This window comes from Juglans regia, chromosome 14 (assembly GCF_001411555.2).
Source record: "Juglans regia cultivar Chandler chromosome 14, Walnut 2.0, whole genome shotgun sequence".
Classification (NCBI taxonomy): domain Eukaryota; kingdom Viridiplantae; phylum Streptophyta; class Magnoliopsida; order Fagales; family Juglandaceae; genus Juglans; species Juglans regia.
This window is the reverse complement of record NC_049914.1, coordinates 25,270,081-25,287,240: the sequence shown is the minus strand read 5'-3', so window position 1 is coordinate 25,287,240 and position 17,160 is coordinate 25,270,081. Positions and strand designations below refer to the sequence as shown.

At 37.4% G+C, this 17,160-nt stretch overlaps 1 protein-coding gene across 1 annotated transcript; it reads right to left on the bottom strand.

Moving 5' to 3' along the window:
• Nucleotides 1-38: 38 nt before the first annotated feature.
• LOC108998716 (armadillo repeat-containing protein 8) lies at nucleotides 39-17,053 on the bottom strand. The gene is made up of 9 exons (XM_018975388.2): nucleotides 16,581-17,053; nucleotides 11,488-12,204; nucleotides 10,461-10,556; nucleotides 10,295-10,378; nucleotides 7,483-7,717; nucleotides 7,206-7,366; nucleotides 1,267-1,545; nucleotides 992-1,176; nucleotides 39-651 (listed from the first exon to the last, which is right to left on the bottom strand). The coding sequence occupies exons 1-8, from the start codon at nucleotides 16,920-16,922 to the stop codon at nucleotides 1,120-1,122; spliced, it is 1,971 nt and encodes a 656-aa protein (XP_018830933.1). The 5' UTR covers nucleotides 16,923-17,053; the 3' UTR covers nucleotides 39-651; nucleotides 992-1,119.
• Nucleotides 17,054-17,160: the final 107 nt, after the last annotated feature.

Sequence of the window (17,160 nt, the reverse complement as noted above, 5' to 3'; positions counted from 1 at the left end):
CCAGAAACAAAATACAAGGAAAAAAGAAAAAGAAAAAAGAAGAAGAAGAAGAAAACATTGGCTTTAGAAAGCCTCATCAACCAACAAGAGAATAACAAAGCCCCAATAGGTGCCACCAATGACCTTGTGTAAGGCAGTTGGATCTTTTGTCTAAATAATATATCAACCAACCATTTATTCAAAGTACATTTTCTGATCAATGAAAAATCTTCCTGATTCTTCTTCCCCCCCAAGCACAAGAGTGTTCAGCAAAACAAGTCAGGTCGTCGTGTCTGCAACGCAAGTAAACCTGCCCCAATTGCAGAACACCATCACCCCATCCATATTTCGCACCCCCATAATACTGCTTCCACAGAACCATTAAAAAAAAAAAAAAAGCAAATATTTTTTTTACATTCTAATGCATCCATGCATGTGATAAATGATAACGGTAGTAATGAGACTGATCGATGGTCCAGCATGACTGCCAATATGTAGGAGTCAGATTGTACGTACACTCTTCTCAAGACCATAAAACAAAATGAATAATTTGATCCAAAATCATAGAAATGAGATTTTCTATTAAATTATTTGCTCAGGAGTACCTACAAAATGAGTAAGCTCTCTCACACTGCTTTAACTGGAAAAAAAACTGAAAGCAATGTGTCACACCTGCAAAAAACATAAAAATGGACGCACCAATGTTACTCATTAGACTCCAATTCAATCTTTTGAAGCTACTTCAAAGCAAATTAACTTCTAATGGCAACTAATGCCAGCCATCATTCTAAAAGATAACACTCTAACAGAATTATAGTGATCCGGTAAATATCACATGCTAGAAAATGAGAAGAAAGATGAATCTAACAAACAAAATTGTAACCACAAGCTAGAAGTAACACAGATAATTTTTTTCCAAAATTAATGAGCTACAAAATACTCATTTCGAATGCTACAATAGTAGATTATTTCAAATCTAAAAATAAAGTTACTTTGACCTTATGAAACATACCCTTTTTTTCCAGGCCACCGACAGAAGGCTAGATATATCTTACAGAGAAGGTGAAAAACCAAACTGCATCACTATTCCTTCTCTTTGCTTGGGGTTCGAGGAATGGGGGAAAAATGAAAAAAGACAGATCATGCTGAGCCGTCACTAAAAGCCATAAATTGCCCAAGTGCAGTTCTTACACGGAGCTGTGCCAAATGAGGAATGAGATATTATTTTGCAGATTAAAAAAAAAAAACCAACAAAAATCATCCGATTTGAATTATAAAGTGACCAACCTTCACATCTACAGAGGGATCATTGACCATTGTCTTTATTTGAGAAACTATGCCAGCATTGCGTAATTTTATAACCCGACTTGATGCACCTGGACTTGATGGAAAAGTGAGATTTATTATGGCCCATATGGCTGCTGTCCGTAACTGGCTGTCATTACTTCGTAAAAACTTGACTATAAAAGAACAGTCCCCATCATTCACTTGGGGAATGAGTTGGTGCATCACCGCATCCTTATGAAACTCATTCCCACTTGCAATATTGCCGAGCACATACATTCCCTGCATGAAAAGAATTTGGGGGGAGCTATGATAATGATTATAATTACTAAAACACTCCAATATTAGCCGGAAATATAAATCTTGTTATTATAGTGGTAAATGTAACTTCTATGCATGGCATGTTACCCGTGCCCGTTAAATCCCTTGAGTATCAATGTTGAAACTATATTACACAGGCTAGCTATGAAAAGGCATGGATGCTAAATTGTGTTGAGAACCTATTATAACTGCTTCATGGGATTCTAAAACCCTTCTTTCAATTTCATTACACATTAAAATTTTTAAATGGAAAAATTAGAAAGCATACTTATCATATATAATGGATCTGTAAAGTTTCTTCATACTAAACTAAGAATTAACTTGTTAAGTTATTTCTTTATTTACAAAGATCTAGGATTTACATATTTCAATATTTTGTAAAACGGGCAAATCATCTCCGAGTACATTCATTATGTTAAAGAGTAGCAATGTTTCTAAAGGATAATCACAATAAAACGGGATTCTCATTCCGTTTTTCCCAAATTTGTGTTATATTTACAGCAAGGCTTTTCACTTAAGAAAATTGTTAAAAAAAAAAAAAGGAATAAATTTCGGATGGCACTAAATTCAGTATGCCATCATTTTATGGAAGGACATATGGCATGACAACACTTTACTTATAAAAAAAAAACATATGGCATGACAACACTTCACATCATGACCAGGTATACATTGGTATTTCATTCAGTATATTCTAAATCAGAACAGATCAGGATCAACCAAGGATCTCCAGCCACTTCCAAGGCAAAAGCAACTAATTTTTCTTCAACTTCCTAGACCATGAATGCCATAAGACATCTGTTAAACCACTAGCTCACAAGATTTCAACAGCAATGAGACAAAGATGGTAGCTATAACATTCCCCCAGCTGCACTAACATGAAATTTTGAAATACTAAAGCCCCCAATTAAAGCAAGTTACCACAAATTTCCACATAAGTAATGCTATAAACATCAGCAATTAGATATCACATTCACAATTTAAATTAATGGCATGACAAGTCATAAAGTCACGATCAAATCAACATGATCCTCTTAATAGTTCAAATTTACTAGTTCAACACGTTACTTCTCAGGCCTTCCTACAATAAGAGTTCTAACCTTGTAACAACCCGATCCTAAGATTAGGATATAAGATAAGTTTTATGTAAAATTTTTTTATATAGCTATAAATTTATTATATTTGTTATTATTATTATTATTATTTTATCAAATTTTTATATTATTAATAAAGTGTAGAGTTTTTAATAGAATTATTATCGTATTATGATTATTATTACTATTTAAGATTTTATTGTTATTAGGATAACTACTCTCATATTTTAAGTTCCACGTTTTCCCTCCTCTCCGCCCCGCACGTCTCCACTCCCTTGCATGCACGTCTCTTTCCCTAGGGTTTTATTTTTAGGGTGTTCTCTACCACCTATTTATATATATATATATATATGTTTATACGCTAGATCTTCTGCATGAAGAAAAACCTCACGCCGCAGACCAAGAACCACTTCGAGCCTTGCTCAGCCCCGCTACCTGTAGTGCCATCGACCTCGTTAGACCAAAGTAGAACCAACGTTGCACGGAATGACAGAAAAAGAATGACTCTGTTTTGCACCCATCGAAACAGAGCACCCAATATGTCGTGCCGCGAACCACCATCAACCACGGCGACTCCAAGCTGCCCAGAACACGCCGACGCCACCGCCGGCCACCTTAGAAGACACTAGACCATCCCCAACCGCGAAGACACACCGCAGCAGCCACGGACGTGAAGGCCGAAGCCTCTGTTTTGCTTCAACGGTAGCCACCTAGAGGGACGTCGAACCACCGACCAGCCACCACAGAAACTGCCGGCCGTCCTAGTCCCGTCGCACCTACTCCCTTCCGGGAAGCCTACTGCCGTCGCCACCCTCCTCTCTCTCTCGGCAGCGTTTCAGCGTGACAGAGCACCCTCTCTCCGACTCACGTTCTCTCCCTCTCGGCGTCTCACCACCATGCTCAGAGGAGCCTCCAGTCCGCCACCGTGATCCCGTTTGCCGCCCAGGGCCGCCGATCCGCGCCACTTTCCTCGGTGAGTCCCCTACCATCGCACGGTTTTCCTTCAAACCGTGTTGCCGTGTGTTGCCTAAAGGGTGGTCACCCTTCATTTCATGTTGGGCCGTGGGCCTTAAAGCCCATTTGTCCGAAAGCCCTGGTTCCTAGTGGACTTCTTCGCACGGGCCTCGGGTTTTCCTATTTTTTATGAAAAGGAGCTAATTTTATAAACTAGTATATGGTTTTAATTGGGCTTGACTCTTGTGGGATTGATTATTTGCTGTTGGGTTATGCTTAAGAAAATGTTTAAAGGTATATTATGGAGCTTATAGTTTATTTAATATTCTTTTATCTATTTAGTCAGATTTTAATAAAATTATTATGTTATGCTTTAAAAATAAATTAGGGAATAAATTATGAGTGTTGAATAATATTATGATTAAGTCTACTTTTATTAATCGAATGCTTTCACCAATTATTTTATATATATATATATATACAGTTAAATTATATTTGAAAGATTAGATATCATTTTTCAGCAGTAAGAGTTTTTAAATTATTTTGAACGATTTATTAAATGAGATTCTACTGTCTATTTTTAATAGATGTTGTTATAATTATGCTATTAAGTTGTAGGTTGAAAATAGAGAAATATGTTAAGAATATTTAAATGATATTAATATATTAGATTTCTCATAATATTTAATAATTATGTTAATAAATGAAAGTTATTTTAAGAATTGAAGTTTTATGAATTATTTTAAAATAGCTCAAGTATTCTACTAAGTTTTAATATGTTATTTGTATTAAGTAATTTAAATACTAGGAATTATTGATTTTAGTGTTAAACAAAATATTTGTTTGACTATCTTTTAAAATTCCGAATTTAGTTAAGATTGATTTTAGCATTTATTTATTTCCAACAATTTAGTGATAGTTATTTATTGAATATAGGTCTCAAGTTACGAAGTATTATTCAAGAAGAAACGCATCGAGGTAAGTAAATTTAATCATAAATTAGGATCATCACAGTTAGCTTATATGTATGTATGATGTGTGAGGCTGATCATGCTCAGTTGAGGGCGGTGAAGGCATTGCTGCTTTGTTTTGAAGCAGTTTCTGGCTTGAAAGTGAATTATGATAAATCTGAGTTGGTACCGATTGGAGAAGTTCAAGACATAAGGGATTTGACGGGCATTCTGGGGTGTAAAATTGCGTCTTTACCTATGTCTTACTTGGGATTGCCGTTGGGTATAGCACCGAAGTCTCGTATGATTTGGGATACAATAATTGAAAAAGTAGAAAGGAGATTAGCAGGGTGGAAGAGAATGTATTTGTCGAAAGGGGGTCGGACTACTTTAATCAAAAGTACACTTTCCAATCTTCCCACCTACTTTTTATCTTTATTTCCTATACCGGCAAGTGTGGCGGGTAGACTTGAGAAGTTACAAAGAGGCTTTCTGTGGGGGGGCTTGGGAGAGGAGTTTAAATTCCACTTAGTTAAGTGGGAGATGGTATGTCGGCCTATCTCCAATGGCGGTTTGGGTGTCAGAAATTTGAGAGTTTTTAATCGGGCTTTACTAGGCAAATGGTTGTGGAGATATACCAAGGAACCAGAGGCCTTATGGAAGTCGGTGATTAAAAGCAAATATGGTGATCTAGGGGAGGGGTGGTGTACCAGAGAAGTGAGAGGAACAGCGGGCAAGGGGTTATGGAAATACATTAGAAGAGGAAGGGAGGTTTTCCAGCGATACACTAGATTGCACTTGGGGACAGGTGTCAAGATTAGATTTTGGAAGGATGCATGGTGTAGTACCAGTGTACTTTTAGATCTGTTTCCGTCTCTTTTTTTTATTGCAAGTAACAAAGATGCCACAGTGGCGGAAGTTATGGAAGTCTCAGTCACAGGTAGAAACATTCATTGGAACATCAACTTCAACCGGGCGGCACAGGATTGGGAGATGGGAAGTTTTGTAGAATTTTATAGCCTCTTATATTCTGTTCGACCGAACATTCAGCAGGAAGATGAGATGTGTTGGCATCCTGCAGAGAAAGGGGTATTCTCAACTCGCTCTTTCTATAAGGTTCTCACACAAGAACCAGAGATACAATTTCCTTGGAGAAAGCTTTGGCGCCATAAGGCCTCCCAAAGCCTCTTTCTTTGTGTGGACAGCGTCTTTGGGTAAGATACTCACTACGGATAATCTAAGAAAGAGAAGGATAATTATTGCAGATTGGTGCTGTATGTGTAAAAGAGGGGGTGAGACGGTAAATCACTTACTTCTACACTGTGAGATAGCTAAGACTATTTGGGATGAGGTGTTTAAAAGGATGGATATGGCGTGGGTGATGCCGGAAACAGTTTTGGATGTATTGGCTTGCTGGAATTCTATCCGGGGGATGAGACAGATTAAAGCAGTGTGGAAGATGATCCCTACCTGTATTATGTGGTGTCTATGGCAGGAACGAAATGAGAGGACTTTTGAAGACAAAGAGAGATCTGTGGAGGAGCTAAAATTGTTATTTTTTAAAACTCTTTGTACTTGGGCCATTGCTATAGACTTAAATGGCATGGACCTTCATGAATTCCTAGTTTCCAACATGCCTTCATAAACAGGGCATTTTCTTTGTATCATGTTACTTTGGTAATTCAATAAAGTCTTATTTTACTTATAAAAAAAAAAAGCTTATATGTATGTATTATTCAAGCCAGTTCTTCGATAGCCATTATTTATGAACCGCTCATGTCATATGCAAGCATGTCATCCAGCATAGCATACGATCATGTCATTCCGCATCATGTTTAAATTCAGAAATTATGATTATGTATGTAATATGTCATGCATCTCATGTGTATAAGACATGTAAGCCATCTTAAACTCAAGTGTAAGATAAAAATCAGATCAGTTAATAAGATGGCCATTCAGATGCATGGTACCAATGCAGTTTAGTTTCAGGGTGGTGTGCAAGCCACGAACTCAGTCGTGGTCCACCATAGTATGCTAGAATACTATCAGCAGTTCCCCTTGCTGCAGCGGGATGTGGGGTTGGTGCACAACCTTGCACACAGGGTTAAGTGTGTTGGCCAGTCAAATAAGTCAGATAAATCAGTCAGTTAGTTCAGCTAAATCAGTCATATATAGCATAAGCATCAGCATGAATAATCATGAATTTTAAGCTCAGCATGAAAATTCTTATGAAAATCTTATGTTTATTACGTTTTCGTTATGATAGATTTCTTACTGAGTCATCGACTCATTTTAGTTTATTTTCATGTTTTTAACCACCCAGGTGAAGATGATGATTACGAGCAGGCAGGCCAGGAGTAGTAGGAGCATTTTATTTTTAGTTCAGACTTTCTAGAATAAAACTACTTTTATGATAAATTTTAGTCAGATCATTCTTTTAATGTTTTTTAGAAAACATTTTTATTAGACAGTTTTTCTACAAAATAAATCCTATTTCCAGTTATTAAATATGAGATTTCTTGTCAGGGTTTATTTTATGAAAAATACGTGACACACCTATCCTACGGGAGGGGGGGTGTTACAAACCTACTTATAAAAAATAAAAATAAAATAGAGTTCTAACCTGTATCCCAATTTCAGCTTTTGAAGCACTCTGCAACTGCCTTCCAATAGCATCTAATATAATATCATTTTCAGCAAACGCATACTCAACTGAATTTATGCATCCATCCACAAGATTGCGAACTAGGGCCAGAGCTTGGACTTGGACAGAAGCCTCGGGGTCTGCATTGTAAATGAAATGAAGCTGCTATTACCACCAGAGTTTTTTTATTGGTATTATCACCATAGTAAGAAAAAAAAAAAAAAAAAAACTGTTATAAAGGGTGTCCAATGATTACCACAGATAAGGCTTGATAATAAGGGTGTGGTGAGCTCCAAAAGAATTCCTTCTTTACATGTGTTGTCTGCAAGGAACGTCAAGTTCTTCAAAGCCCACAAAGCCTTTAACCTCATGGTCGGATCCATTGACTTTGATAATTGCACAAGCAGTTTTAGACCTCCACATTTTACGAATGTTGACTTATGTGTCGTAAAATCAACCACAATGTTGCCAATAGCACCAAGAGCTGCAACCTAAAAAGCAGAGCATCGAAGAGAGATTTGCTTAGCAACAATTGCAAATTCATAATTTATAAGGTCACATCTGTTCAAGAGAATAAGATTTTCTTTTTTATAAGTGGAGACCAACTTTCTATTAGATAAGACATAAAATTGAAAAGGATTTTTGCTTCGCAGATGATAATCCCTCTCTATAGGTTTTCTTATTTGAATACCAGCAAATAGCATAAGAAACCTGTGATTTTGCATCTAGAAACTAGAGGAATTTTACCCTGCCTTCCAAACACCCAGATTCATAACAAAATAAGCTTAAAATTATATCATCAAATACTGCCAACATCGTAATGGTAAGCAGAAGCTACCAACCAAGTATGACCAAAAAGAGGCTTTACAAGTCACAGTTGCACATGATAACTTTGTTGCTTTGTTACAAAATGGTTTTCATAACTATTTATTACACCATTAAGACGAAGCAACAAATACTACGGGCAGATCGATACACTCAACCATCCATCATCCAAGTCTATGAACTGAACCAGTTGACACTCTCATGCATGCAACATTTGCAACTCGATTTTTCTTCACTTTTTTGGATACATAACTCACTCTTTTCCATCATATTGTTAGACATGGTATATACAACTCACAAACTGAAGATTACAGCCAAACATAGGATTGCATTATATGAATGCTACTTTTACTCCATTTTGCTAGTATGTGGAGCTTATGACCACTTTCGGATCTTTGGTGTAGCAACCAATTGAGAACACGGGAAAGCTGGTTATGGAATAAAATAATGCCAATTTATGCAACAATTAAATAACTTGAATTGTAAGGAAACAGAAAAAAGGTCATGTAAATTTGAGTAAATCCAAAATTATACACAACTAGCAGATAAAGCTATAAGTTACGTTCTAAATGTATAATGGGTTCAATAGCCATGTGAAAACACTACATCATAAACTTAAAATAAATTATATTTAAACAGAATAAGAACCATCCCTTATACCTAGAGGCAGTTGGTTGGCTTCATTAGGTTTTATAACTAAGATAATTTACCAACAACTATTTTTTTTTTTTATAAGTAATAATTTACCAACCATCATAAATTATACACATCAAAAGCTTCAAGTTTGAAAAAGAAAAAAGAGCCAGAAAATCCTGTAAACTTAGACTAGAAAGACAGCGGCTAACACTCAACGGTGCAGTGCATTAAAAAAGAAAATCTTGAGTTCCTCGAGGGTCGTTGTATTTTCTTTTAAGCGTCACTCACTCGTTTTCATCCATACGCACCATGTCAAACAAATGATTATTGTCCACAAGGTCCCACTACAATGTTTACCAGCCCGCCCCTCCCAGCAAGCTAAAAATTCTACCACCCAATATAAAGTATCACCCAACTAAGCCAATTTAAACTGAAAACAGCTTGCAATAGTCCAATAGTTTCCTCATAGTGTAGAGTAGAAGATCTATAGATTCCTAAGTTCAATGGATCATTTATTATTCATTGTGAAAGAAGGATGGGGAATCAATGGATCATTTATTATTGCATTGTGAAAGAAGGATGGGGAATCAATGGATCATTTATTACTGCATTGTGAGGTGGCAAGAGTGTTGTGGGGTGAGATCTTTAGAAGAATTGGTGCGGCTTGGGTTATGCCTTTAAGGGTGGTGGATTTAATATCTTGCTGGAAGCATATCCAAGGCTGTTCCCAAGTGGCTGCAGTTTGGAGGATGATTCCTTTGTGCATTATGTCGAGTATTTGGATGGAAATGAATGATCGGTGCTTCGAAGATAGGGAGCTTTGGAACTTTTTTGTGCATACCTAATTACTCCGGTTTTCAGCCATTGTGCTTAATGGAACTAGTGTTCATGATTTTCTGTTTTTTATTTCTGTTTCCTATACTGTATTTAGGTGTTCTTTTGTATACTTCATGTGTATATGGGCTTTGCCTACTTCATTCGTATCAATAAAATTTTCATTTTACTTATAAAAAAAACAAAAGTTTAGCTTACATCCAGTGAAAAAATCACTGGATGTAGATCTATTCATTTATTCATCTCAATCAGTCTCGTTCATTCATTTGCATAACAAGATACATCCAATAATTTTTTTCACAAAATGTAAGCCAAATTCACAGATTCCCCATCCTTCTTGCATATACAACACCACTCAATTACCATCACACGTCTCTTTCACAAGTTGTTTAAAGCATCTTCCCAAGTGCAGCCAAGCAGGGCAAGTTGTAATGTTTAAGCTCCCAATAATGTAGCATGCAAATGTAAACAATGACGAATAAAGATGGATGAAAAGGGATACTTCAAGAGAACATACAAAATACATTAATGAGGACATAAAATACAACCGAACATTCCAATCTATTAGTCATATGTTAGGTTATTATATCATGAGGAGACTCTTTCAAAGCATTAAATTTATTTACATAACCAAGTACTCCACACTCCCAACCATACTAAAGTACATGAGCAGATTATAATAAGGTGTCAACGTTATAAACTTCAGTTAAAGCTGAAAATGAAAAACCTACTAACTGAAGAAGAATGATCCTCAGTGCAATAAGCTTGCATACCTGAACTGAAGTACAAGGATCATGTAAAAGCCGAACTAATGGAATAACAATCACTTCATTCGTAAAATGACCTGCACTCAGATTCTGAATGATATTTTATTAGCATACGTCCATGCAGTGACCATCAGAAATTAGGTATCATAAACTTATCACTGGTAGCACAAACCTTGATTGACCGAGAGACACTTCTTAAGCAAATGCAAGCTGCAGCACGTACATCAGCATTATCATTAGTTAGTGCATTGGTCACCAACTTCAATGCCTGTATACATGAGAACATATTAGTGCAGTTACATTATCTCTAATATGGCTAAATTTCCCATTTAATCAATCTTTAACCCTTTTATGATGGGAAACAAAACTGAAAAGGACATAATCATTAGCTCCAAGTAGAGGCTCACACACGCACATGAATAAATAAATGAAAGTCCTAGTTTCCTGCAAAAGCATTGTCAACCGTTTTAGTTACTCACTTCTCAAATAAAGAAGTGTTATTGTTACTGATCAAAATCAGTGCTCTTCCCATTCCTAACAAATGTTTTTGTCCACATACAAAATAAAGAGGGGAGTTCATCAGATGATTTAATACTATGAAACCATTCTTCACACTTCAGTGCATAGGTAAAGAAATGTAGCTCAGATGTTGCTTTAGTGGAAAATCATGAAGCTGAAAAGTAACAAGAAAGGCCATCCACAGATAAACTTCAACATCACTTGTTTAGTTGAGTGTTAGAAGTCTTTATCAATTCGTGCACTCATGTACTCATTGGCAACTTTGAGCAAAAAAAAGATGAATACAAGCATAATAAAAGAAACAAATTACAAGTTAACAAGACCCAAATCATCCAATATTAACATTAAACTATTATAGGATGTTAATGTGGCTATCACCCAATTCTGGCAGTCAAGCATCGCTCATGCAGTAGCAAGAACTTCTAAAGAATGTATGAACCATTGGCTTGAGTTTTCATGCCAACTGGAATCAAGTAAATTTTCCTGAAGCCAATAAAAAGGACAGCTTAATCTATCAAATCTACTGAAGCCAAGAAAAATGAAAGCTAAATCCAGAAGCACCAACATTCAGGTAAAAGAATAGGTAGTATAAATTTAAAAAAAAAAAAAAAACAGGGAGTAGAAACATCATTGGCAATAATTAAATGCACCAGTTTGTGTATCCTTTATGAACAACAGACCTTCAGGGATAGGAATTTAGACCGGCAGCTCTCCAAGTTTGAGCATAGATCGGCCAATACCAACAATATTCCTTGGAAACGCCTGGGATGCGATGAATAATTTAGCAACTGATTGTGAAGTTTATCAAGAGCATTGGCCTTGAAGGCTAGTTTCTGTAGATCCTCCTTTTGTGTAATTAAACTAGAAAAAACAAAGGAAGCTTCCTCTCCAACTTGACCGGGATCATCAAGAAGCTCAAGTAAAAGGTAAACCAATTTGGTTTTAATGCCTATATCTTGCAGATGGCAAGGAGACGTGTTCCTTATTACAATTAAGCACATGCTTGCCAGTAACCTTGTCCGTGGATACCTATCTTTAGTTAAGTCAATTACAGAGCTCAGAGCTCTTCCACTTTCAGAGACAAATTTTGAGGCTGCTTCTGGATTGTCCTTCATTATTGTGGCTAGAGATTCCAAACTACCATCTCTCTGGCTTAAGGAACCTTCAAGCAGGTTAATAAGCTTCTTCAAAACCCCAGCATGACATAATGTGTTTTGTTCTATGTCTGTCTGACAAGAATGTATGATGATACTTGCACCAAGTCCTGTAAAAGGTTCATTCTCACTACTCAATAGAGAGAGCAAAAATTCCATGTTTTCCACTTGAAGGAAATCATACTTTGGAGCCAGTTTTGATTGATAAATCATTCTAAGGGAACGCGCACCAGCATCCACCACCTGAAGACAAAGCAAAGTTTTCGAGTTGTTCAGTAAGCAAGCAGAAAGGAAAGAGATTCAGTCAAGCAGGTAGTTATTTGAAAGCTAGAAAGAGAGGGTTCAAGCAGTGAAAAGTAAGATTAAGGACACAAGAAGGAAAGGAAAGGAAATCACACAAATATTTAGAGAAGCTATCTGAATAACATTCAAATGAAGCAGGCAGGAAAACAATCACTACAAAAAACACGGTACATAAAAATAAGGCCAGACTTTGTAAATAATCAAGGCAAGAATAGCAAGAGTAAAACCAGAGTTCTATGTATGTAATATTAAACTAATAGAACAGAGAGTAGAGACACAGATTAAAAATCATCCTAAACAAATATGAAGATTTTGTGAACAACAAAGACAACAATTGCCCTTCCTTTCTAACCAACCAAGCAGGGAAAAAGTTTTAGCAAATTTATGTATGTAATATTAAACTAATAGAACAGAGAGGAGAGACAGAGATTAAAAATCATCCTAAACAAATATGAAGATTTTGTGAACAACAAAGACAACAATTGCCCTTCCTTTCTAACCAACCAAGCAGGGAAAAAGTTTTAGCAAATTTAAAATTTTAAAATTTCATCTTTAACACCATTGAATATACGTACAAGCCTTAAGAGCTAAGACAAATTGCCAATGCAGATGTGTAAGGTATGTTCTCAAAACAGTTGCAGGCCAAATTAGGCATTGATAAACATGAAACTTCGTAAGAGAAAAATCCCCCAACTTTGAGCAAATAAAAACCACGCACAATATTATGCAGGCAATTGGAGCATCCAAGTCAATTATGATATCCTGGGAGGGATGCTTCTTCCACAACACACCAGTAGATATGTTGTGGAAATCTGTACTATTTACAAATTTCACAGCAAATGTCCTCACCATCAGAAGTTGGGGCACTCAAATCTAATGCCCACGCGCACATGCTAAAATCCAGCTCATAAAATTTCGTCAATATAACATTCCATACACAAGAATGATTTTTTTTTATTTATACTGATAAGTAAATAATGAAATACAGTCATTAAAGATTAGTATTATCCATTTTACATTACCCACACAAGGTGATGCAACACAAGAACACAAAAAGTAAGCAGAAGACCGGTATAAAAAACAAAGCAAAACAAGAGAAAACAAAATCCAAAAGTAAGAACATGATGAATGTCAAGATTTAGAAAATGATCCATGATATGATCTAGAATAATGTTGGTTGTGAAGTGTTGAATGAAGTAATCCCTAATACGATAGTGTTTTTGGAACCTTCGGGTAATGATACTCATCTGGTGGAATCGTGTCCTAGTCTGTTGAAGCAGTTCCTGTCAGTCAAGGGGATTAGTCAACGGGAGTTGGTTGTAGAGGCTGACGGAGAACCTTGGATTTTTCCTAAAGAGTTGGCTGGTGTATTACAGTTGGGTAGTTCGTCTGAAAATGAATTGTTGGATACTAATCTACAGATGGCTGTAATTGAAGAAGATTGTGTTGAGGAAGAGATGGGCAGCCCGACTCCTTTATGTACTCTTCCCCCTCAGCCTGCTTCCAGCTTAACTTCAGATTGGGTTCTAAAAAAGGTGGAGGAGTTACAGGCCTGCGTGGGGATATCTTGTGAAGGGTATGAAGAGCAATTTAAGGCTCTACTTGTTGCTATAGAAGCTGTACAGTCTTCGGCCATGAAGTCAGCTGTGAAGAAGGAGAGGGAGTTAAAACGTCTGCAATGTTCTATTAATTATGATAATAAGGAGGGAAGTGTGGGGAGGGACAGATTGAAAGGGAGGGCATTTTATTCATCAAATGAAGCCTAAGATTCTCTCATAGAATGTAAGGGGGATCAATGATGTTAATAAGCATCTTCATATTAGATCTCTCCTTCGCAGCTGGAAAAGAAACTAAGCTGAGTTTTATTGATAGAAGTATCATTCGTAGTTTGTGGGGATGTTCTTTTGTAGGCTGGATCTGTTTAGCTTATTTAGGGGCTTCAGGAGGTGTTTTGTTGATGTGGGATAAGAGAGTAGTTGAGTTAGTGGAGGAATGTGTTGGTTATTTTTCTGCGGCATGGTCTTTTAAAAATATTGAGAATGGGTGGAAGTGGTTTCTTTCAGAGTTCAAGAGACTTGAGACAAGGGGATCCATTATCTCCTTTTTTATTTGTTATCGTTATGGAGGCTTTGAGCCGTATGGTGGAGGCTGCGGTAGGAGGGGTTTTCTTTCCGGTTTTTCAGTGGGAAATGCAAATAATGGTTTTATTTCAATTTCCCATTTACTCTTTGCTAATGATACTCTTATCTTTTGTGATGTTGATGGTGATCAGATTCAAGCTTTGAGGATTGTATTCTTAGGTTTTGAAGCTGCCTCGGGTCTTAAGGTGAATTTGGGTAAGTTGGAGATGGTTCCAGTGGGGGATGTGCATAATATTAACAGCTTGTCAGAACTTTTGGGGTGTAAAGTTGCTTCTCTTCCTATGAAATATCTGGGTCTCCCATTGGGGATGTCGTTCAAGGCCAAGAATATTTGGAATGAGGTGGTAGAGAAGATTGAGAAAAGAATGGTGGGTTGGAAGCGGCTATACTTATCAAAGGGGGCTAGAATTACCCTTATCAAAAGTACTATTTCCAATCTTCCTACTTACTTTCTTTTATTATTCCCATTACCGGCAGGTGTGGAAAATCATATTGAGAAGTTATTTAGAGCATTTTTGTGGGCTGGTAAGGGAGAGGAAAATAAGTTTTATCTAGTGAGTTGGAATAGAGTCTGTTGTCCAATTGTTAATGGAGGTTTGGGGGTTCGTAATTTGAGTAGTTTTAATAAGGCATCATTGGGAAAGTGGTTGTGGAGGTATCAAAGGGAAGAGGAATTGATGTGGAGGGAGGTTATTGATCGGAAGTATGGGAGTGAGTGGGGGGGCTTGGTGTTCTAAGGAGAGTAGGGGGACTTATGGTGCGAGCCTTTAGAAATTTATTAGAAAGGGGTGGGATATTTTTGTGAAACAAGTTAAGTTCGAGGTTGGAGGAAATGAGAGGGATCGAATGTCATGGAAGTTTACAGCATGTAAAAAGTTTTCTGTCAGATCATACTATAAGTCGTTGACTGTTCAGCATCACTTCTCTTTTCCGTGGAAGAGTATTCGGAGGGCTCATGCGCCATCAAAGATAGCATTTTTTATTTGTACAGCAGCTCTTGGGAAGCTTCAGACAATTGATAATTTGAGAAAGCGTAGCATGATAGTTATGGAGTGGTGCTTCATGTGTAAGAAATATGGTGAATCGGTGGACCATTTACTCTTACATTATGAGGTGGCTAAGGTGTTATGGGATGGTGTGTTCAGTAGAGCAGGGCTGGTTTGGATAATGCCTAAAACAGTGGTGGATCTACTTGCGTGTTGGAAAAGGCTCATAGTTGTTCTCAAGTGGTAGCTGCGTGGAAGATGATTCCTTTGTGCATTAAGTGGTGTATTTGGATAGAAATGAATGACGGTGTTTTAAAAACAGGGAGCATACCGCAGAGGAAATCTGGAAATTTTTTAAGTTTACCTTGCTTCAATGGGTTTCAGCTATTTTACTTAATGGAGGGACTATTCATGAGTTTTTGTTTTCATTTCCTAATCTTAGAATGTAATTAGGTGTATCTTTTGTATACTTCATGTGTACATGGACTTCACTTATTGCATTTGATAAATAAAATTTTAATAATTATCAAAAAAATAAATAAACCTTTTTCTATTTTACCACTTGTGCATTTCTTGCTAAAAAAATCCACTAAATACATAAAACTCCCATCATTTATTAGCTCCCTACTACAAAAACAGGGTTCCCTTGGAAATTACCTCCCCCCCAAAACACCAACCCCAATGCAATCAGCTACCACTGCATTCACATCAACAGGCAATCGAAACCAAATCAAGGAATGCAGTTTTAAACGTCTCTCGACAAACCAACCACCATGGCAGAAGCGCACCCATCTACCATTACCCATATCTACCCCAATTCATGAGATATAAAACCACATTCACAATGATGTCAGAATGAAAGAGAATCCTCCAATTTCTTGTGAGACACGGATTAGAAAATAGCAGCCACCGTCAACTAAAAGCATAATACAACTTCTTCTGTGACGAGCATTGTAATGAATAGAAAGTATAAAATCTGCAAGTATAATCTCACACTTCATCAGCGACCAAAGGGTCTCATAAACAATAAAGTTCAAGATATTTTCCTCTGAATCAAACCTCAATCGAGCTAAGCAACGTACAATCGTTGTTTATCGCGTGAAATAAGCCAAAGTTTTCTAGCATTTTCCATTTCATCTGTTTCCGTCAAAACACGAAGAGTAAATTCTATTAAATAAATTGGAATCACCTTATCATCGGGATAGGAGAGGAGGGAAATTAGATTGGGGAAGGCGCCGGCATCAAGAACGGCTCGAACGCCAGCGTCGAATCCGCATGCGAAGCTTCCGAGGGCGGCGGCTGACTGGATAAGGAGTTCGGATTGCGCGGCGTCTAGGGCGGCAGCAACGGCGGGGACTGCACCGAGCTTGAGAAAGGAGAGCTTCTTGGTGCGATTACCGATGATCTGGTTCTTGACCTCCCTGAGCGCTCTCAGCTTGACTTCGGGGTCCGTGGAGCCCAGCCGAACCAACAGGTCCGGCGAGGCCCGGTGGTGGCTCGACGAGGACGAAACCGATGCAGAGGCGGGCATGGTGCGAGCCCCAGGAGGGGAGCTACAGAGAGAGAGAGAGAGAGAGAGAGAGAGATATTTGGGGTTTGATTTGAAGCGAGAAGGCGGAGCAATGGAGTTCCGAGTTTTTTTTTTTTTTTAACTTTTGGACCCCTTTTTGCCCGAGGAGGAATAAAAATCTGATTCTCAATTCTCGGGGCTTCAAATTTTTGGATAATTCATATACTATTAATTGTTTTAAAATTAAAAGTGTACATGT